This window comes from Rattus norvegicus, chromosome 19 (assembly GCF_036323735.1).
Source record: "Rattus norvegicus strain BN/NHsdMcwi chromosome 19, GRCr8, whole genome shotgun sequence".
Classification (NCBI taxonomy): domain Eukaryota; kingdom Metazoa; phylum Chordata; class Mammalia; order Rodentia; family Muridae; genus Rattus; species Rattus norvegicus.
This window is the reverse complement of record NC_086037.1, coordinates 29,616,714-29,623,479: the sequence shown is the minus strand read 5'-3', so window position 1 is coordinate 29,623,479 and position 6,766 is coordinate 29,616,714. Positions and strand designations below refer to the sequence as shown.

General features: G+C 43.1%; 1 protein-coding gene across 1 annotated transcript; it reads right to left on the bottom strand.

Moving 5' to 3' along the window:
- Nucleotides 1-900: 900 nt before the first annotated feature.
- LOC134483606 (uncharacterized) lies at nucleotides 901-5,731 on the bottom strand. Its single transcript, XM_063278838.1, has 6 exons — nucleotides 5,441-5,731; nucleotides 4,264-4,423; nucleotides 2,933-3,076; nucleotides 2,134-2,300; nucleotides 1,307-1,412; nucleotides 901-1,183 (listed from the first exon to the last, which is right to left on the bottom strand). Exons 1-5 carry the CDS (start codon nucleotides 5,565-5,567, stop codon nucleotides 1,348-1,350), a joined length of 663 nt encoding a protein of 220 aa, XP_063134908.1. The 5' UTR covers nucleotides 5,568-5,731; the 3' UTR covers nucleotides 901-1,183; nucleotides 1,307-1,347.
- Nucleotides 5,732-6,766: the final 1,035 nt, after the last annotated feature.

Sequence of the window (6,766 nt, the reverse complement as noted above, 5' to 3'; positions counted from 1 at the left end):
TAAAGATTTATTTATTTATTTATTTATTTATTTATTTATTTATTTATTTATAGTATACAAGTACACCGTGACTGTCTTCAGACAGACCAGAAGAGGGCATCATATCTCATTACAGATGGTTGTGAGCCACCATGTGGTTGCTGGGATTTTAACTCAGGACCTCTGGAAGAGCTGTCAGTGCTCTTAACCACTAAGCCATCTCTTTAGCCCAAGAAATACTTTCTGAATATGATCTGAGATTGGCCATGGAAAAAGGGTAGCTTGAATTGTCCCACCTAGGTTCTGGGCCTGCACAGGCCTGCTCTCCAAAAGAAACCTGTGTTCACAGCTGTTGGCTGGCTAAGAACGATTTCACGAGACGTGATACACAGCCCTCGGACTTCTGCTTCAGTCATCTGCACAATTTCTCCCAGATGATGTCCTCATACCGCCAGCAGGCGGGTGATGAAGCTGTCCAGAACACCAGAGCTCTGTAGGGATGCCTGGCAACCTAACACGTTGAGCAGGCAAGCTCAGTAAGTTCCCTGTGAACACACATCTCCTGAGATCTCTCTATTTAATCATAGGTGATCTTGTCCACCTAATACAGCACCTCATGTGGAATAACAAAAGCCACCTGCAGGAGCTGTGGTGATGACTCACAGGTTAGAGCATCTGCTGCTCTCTCAGAAGAACCACATGCCCCTAACAATTGGGTAAAGTATGTCAGTGATTACATCATAAAGTGTTTGTTGGAGACACAGCCACATTATCCACACAAAAAACACTATCACACTGGGTACCCCTTAGTGAGTTTGAATTCACTTATTAGCCCAGGCTCCATGGAACATGCAGAGATCCATCTCTAGCTGTCAGTTCTAGGTCCACAGAACCCTTGAGTAAGAATGATGGTCTTAAGAGTCAAGAGATAGAATTCAATTTTTATTCATAACAAATACATTTTTACAACACAACAGGATTAAAATGAATAAAAATATTTAAAAATATTTGAAAGTAAAAATAGTAACAAGAACACATAAATATGAAACAACAAAAAGAAAACTTCAATTAAAATCATAACAAAAAAATTTCTAAACATAAGCATATTCTTAACGAACATGTAGAAGCACAGACGTATTGGTGTTTCTCCTCTAGCACACATAATGAAAGGCGGTCCCCCAAGTTGTCTCTCAAGTTGTGTTTTCTGAAGAAGAAAGTGAGTAAGACCTGAATCAGTCAGGCTGGCTTAGTGTTATATAAATTTAGGGTCTCTAAGAAATGACAAATTAACTCTGAGGAAGAATATTCATCCAAAAAATATTGTTACCATTCAGGATGTTTGTCATCAGGGACTCCTGAGAAAGCAACTCATTCTTCAGGAAGCTCTCTTACTGGGGTGTGTCCAATTCCAGCTCTCTTGCACTTTCTGAGACCTGGGAGAGGAACACAGTTTTAAGACACTGATTTGGTGGGGAAATGCTAGCCAGCTGTCAGAATGCTGCCTTCTACCACCTCAGTTCTATTGGACAGTCGACATGGACCTTTTAACTGATATCATTGTTGCTAACTCTGCAGGTAGGGCAAAATCCCCGGCAAGCCTCACTGTAATGTGGGCTGACAATATGGGACCCAGACTTATACCAGTGCAAACCAAGAACAGGGCAAAGGGAAGAGACCTCATTGGGTTGCCGGAAGAAAGGAGATGTCCATATGTCACCAAGGTTAAAGTCAATGACAAGTACTAATTTGACATTTGCACTTGGTTCTTATCCCGGAAAGGTGCTTCCTACACAAGAAGTCACAGGACCACAGAGTGTCATTTGGCAAAGAACCACGAACTTGTTCAAAGCTCTGCATAGGATCCAATCTATCACATGGATATGCAATAATGAGGTATGTTATTCATCTGTCACCATTTCTAGACTGCAGCTTCAAAAAGAGCAGCAAAATATACTTGCAAAATAATTCAGTTTCTGAAAAGTGTTTAACTTCCCAGAATACTTGTGCATAGGCAGAGCAATGAACAATTCCATTACATGAGGTGGTTGGCTGGTTGTGATTGTAAATTAGAAAGGAGGTAGGAGGAAGCAAATATGTATCAAATTGGCAAATTTTATCAGATATTGTTAAGCTAAAACAGCTGTTTGTCCCTACCAGATGATGCTGGGTCTGGACGTTGCTGGTCTTTATCTTTCTTGCTTAAGTCAACCAAATATTTCTGGTTCAGTGCACACTCAAGATGTCCCTCCTTGCTCCCCTGCTTCAGTGGGACCAACTTCTTCCTGCATGTGTTCTCCATCAGGAGCTGGCTGAGCAGGTTTCTGGAAATACAGTCTGCAGAGTAAGATCATGCTGCCCCTTTCTCCCATTCCTACTCCCAAGTCCCACTAACTCTACCAGGTCCCAGATACCCATGAAGACTTAATAAAATACATCTCGATACACATAATGCTGCTGCACAAACCACAAAGAGTTAATTCAGGGAAGAATAAATTGTTTGCTTGGCCCGAGCACCAATTAGTGTCCACATCTCTCAAAAAGAACATGGATCTACAACTATCCATGAAAGCCCAATGCATGGGGCAACATCAATTAGTAGTTGGCAAGCACCCGCAAAAGAGGTCAGTAGAACCAAGAGAAGGTCATGCTAACCCTGTGGTCCACGCACTGAGTGTTGTAAAACCTGGTATGACCCCAGAGGCCCAGGTCAGCCTAATAAGGTTCTGCTGACTTCAATCAGTGCTGTTCTATCTAGAGCCTTCTGCAGATGCCTAGACAGTCCTGGGATGAGTAACAGTCTTTTATGGAACTGAAAACTGAGTCCTAATGACCCTGGAACACTGATGTGTAAACAGCACAAGAGATAGAACCAGAGCTGAAGACCGTCCAATCCAGAACAAAGGAATCAGAAATGGCCATTCCACAGGTGACAGCCTTTCTGACCAGGACTTACCTAGAGAAGGTAATCTCCTTCTTCAGCTTATGGTTGTTCTCATGGATCTCAGTGTTCTCCATCTCTAAGTTGTACAGAATTGACATGACCACCTCCTCCATTCTCTCCAGGTCTTCATAATATGGATTTGGCCTGAAGTGTGGCCTGGCCCCAAATGATAGAATACAATGAACATCAGCATTTAGGAAGATATGAACTCAGGGTGGGTCCTGTACTACACCAGTCCTGGAAGGACACCTTCTGAATTCTACATATTGGACCTTCTTCAGCTTCAGAAACATGTTTTTCTGCGTCCAGCACACCAGAATCTCGGCATCCAGATGGAGGGTTCCCTGGCTCCCTTTATTCAATCAAGAGGAAATCTGCAGTCCAGCCAGTTGAGCTTTCAAGAGCCTAGGCCACACCTCTCCATGCTCCCCCACCCCCAACGCACCCAGAATCCTGTGATTTCCTTTTTCCTGTCCTGATAACAGACCATATATCAACCCAAAATTATAATCTGCACAACGAATACAAATATACAGACAAACGTGGCCACATAAGCAAAGAACTGTGCTGTTGACCGTGGGCCTCCCAGAACAAAGCATTCACATCACCATGAAAGTGTCACAGGTAAATACTCAGGCCAAGACATAGACTCCTATATTCCAGGTGTGGAGGGAAATATAAACATATAACAGTTGTGCATATGCATTTGGATGTATGCACACACAGACTCACAGACTGAGACACACCCACAAAAAAAAAGAGAAATGTAAACAGAGTCAGAGAAAGAGAAAAGCAAATATGGAAACAGAGAGCACTGTGAGAACCAGGAGAAATGCATGCACCATTGCTGTGTCCGAGGGGCTCCCACAGACACACAGACAATAACAAACAGGCCTGAGCCTGACAACTTCTAGTCAAGCATTGAGATGAACTGTTTGGGACCAGGCCCCTCAGGCTGCTGCCTGGATCTTCCAGCACTCAGTCCCTGCCTAGCAAGTACAGAGACTCACCATAAACTCACTGCAATTACAATCTTGCAAAGCCACCAGCTGTCAAGGGCTTTGCAAATGCACACTAGACACTCACTCTCCCTGACTTTATCCCCGAATTCTTCATTCAGACCACAAGTTCTGCTTTTCAATAAATGGAAGCAGATGAGTCCATTGTCCATCTCTCTCCTCAGGAAGGGTCAAGGTTCTGAATCTCCTCTATATGGGAGGTGAGGTTTAGCACAGGGTGGTTAGGGAGGCACAGCTTTCTAGAACCCAAAACCTTAATAGGATAAGATGAAGGTGACCTTGCAGACCCAAAAATGAAACAAGAGTGTTTGGAGCGATTCATACCTGTTGTTTTTGGATCTCTCTGTCAGAAACCTCAGGCGATCTCTCAGGTCATTTCTCTCCTCGGTAATGAGCTGCAGCTCTTTAATCAGCCTCTCCTTTTCCTTCTTGACCTGCTTCTCGCTTGGGGCAGTTTCAGGGGAAGATGTTTCTCTCCCAGCTTCTGTAGGTAGAAGAACACAAGTGAACCTGCATGGGGAGAATGCATAGTGTGTACATAGACCACAGTTAGGCCTAAACAGGAGAACAAGCCTGGAACCCAGTGTCACTGCTAGGCGATTGGTCTATCCTCAGTGGATCTCAGTTCTCCCACTACTCTATAGAGACCAAGAGATGTAAGCAGCCAGGTGTTCCTTATGCCGGACATCAGGTGCTTACATGTACTACGGAGATGGCTTCTCCAGGATTATCATCAACTGAACAGGGTACAGCTTTATTTCAGGACCCTCACCACTGTGGCTTCAGAACTCAGATGATAAATTCACCATCCACAAGACTTGAGTGACTGGAGACACTCAGATGTCCTACCCTGATACTCTAGGCCAATATCTTTGGATTTAAACGCATTTCCAGGGAGGACATGGTCAACAGACTTATCAATTCCCCTATTTGAAATACCAAACCCCTGAAGTGCCAATGGGTTACAGGCTGAATCTTGGTCTACACGTTCCAAATAGTTTTGGTATTTTAGAAAAATGTTTGTAACACACAACCTCTAATATATAAAGCTAAGGATGACCCTGCAATTAGAAGAAATCCGAGAAGGTCTAAGAACATAAGGTTATTGCCTGGAGCACAATTCTCCCCCTGTTCCTACTGTCAGATATCCACTGTATTTAAAGAAGCAATGATAGTGAAATACATTGCAGTCCTGTCTAAACTCAGAAAAAGTGGACCCTCCATGACTCCTGATGGTGTTTTTATATCAATGTAACATACCAAATGAACTGAAAAGTAAAGGCCAGAAGTTCACAGTGTAATAGCATTGGCCTAACCATATCCTCCCAGTGGGGATAGAGAATCTAAAGTTCTGAAATCCTTGACTTTCAGGAATTGTGATATTCATGGAAATTCAATTCCTTTTCAGATGCTCCAGTTTATGTGGCCCATTGCTAGAAAGGTCAGCTTAAGCCTGCAGCCCCCCTGACAGGGAGCTCAAAATATACTGCCCAGAACTTACTAAACATTCCCCAGAAGTGCTGTCTCTGTCCATCATTACTTTGAGACGAAAGGCCAGATTCCTTCACTCTAGTCTGTCCACAATCGACATTCCCCCTCCCAAAACGCTTGCGAAGACGGGAAAACATGTCTTAGCTTGTAACTGCCAGACTCAGACTGAGAGAAACTAGGGCACTGGTTGTCACTAATGTCTGGTGACATCACAGAGGATGCCAGAACTCTCTAGGAGACAATAGAATGTCCAAGAAGGGACAGCAGATGTCATGGGGAGCAGACTTTGCCTCCCTGCTAATGTTCTCCCTGTACTGAGCATAAACAGAGGTGCCCTTTCCAGGAGACTTTCCCGGGGCAGAGTCACTGAGCATCTCCTGCTTCCAAAGCCAAATTTTCTTCAAGGCTTGATTATAAAAAAACCTTAGTAATTCCTATGCATCTAAATGAATGTTTCCTTCTATATCTTGCCCCAAAATGTCTCATCCTAACTCAAATTGTCCTCATTCACCAATGTTAGCCATTAAAACTTCCTGAGATTTCATACCAGCTTGAATATGCAGTCAAAAGTTCTCCTGTCTCATTATGTACAGGTGCTTTATATCACATCAAGAAATAGTCTGCATGTAGGTTACAACATGGGTGTGTGTTAGGGGAACACTCATGAAGTCATGTGCTTAACAATCGACAATTGCCAGAATATTCCTTAGTAGAAAGAGTTGAAAACTTTATGGTGCTAGGAAAAGTTTGGAGACCAGTTGGCAGAGGAAAGTGCAATATTGGAGCCACCAGTGAACGGAACCTCATGCTGCTTGTGGGGTTCTCCTCTCTGCACCAATGTCGCCAAAGGAGCACTGCTCACAGGCCTGAGTAAGATATACCATGAGCTTCTATCAGAAAAATAAAATAGTCAAGAGATATAGGGGGTGCACAGAAAGGTCTAAAATGAGGCTATAAACATCATTAAGTGGATAGAGCAAGGTCCCAGCACCTGTACACTGGAAAATGGCCACCACACCAAACACAAAAGCATCTATCATAGTGAAAAATGAATACTTTATAGAATGCACACACTAACATTGATTGATCACATCCATAGTTCAAATTTTGGGGGCAAATTCATGGCCCTAACTATCTTTCTCTCAACCCATATAGCAAAAAATAAGAAAGACAGAGAAAAGGAAAAGTCAAAACAAAATCCAAAGCTTCTCATATGAGGACTGCAGGAAGTGTTATCTGGTGGTCAGTTCTGATTAGACATTTTAGATAGAACAGTGCACAGTGACCCTTGATGTGATGGGCCCTATATAAAGCTTTTTGCAATATTGGAATTTTA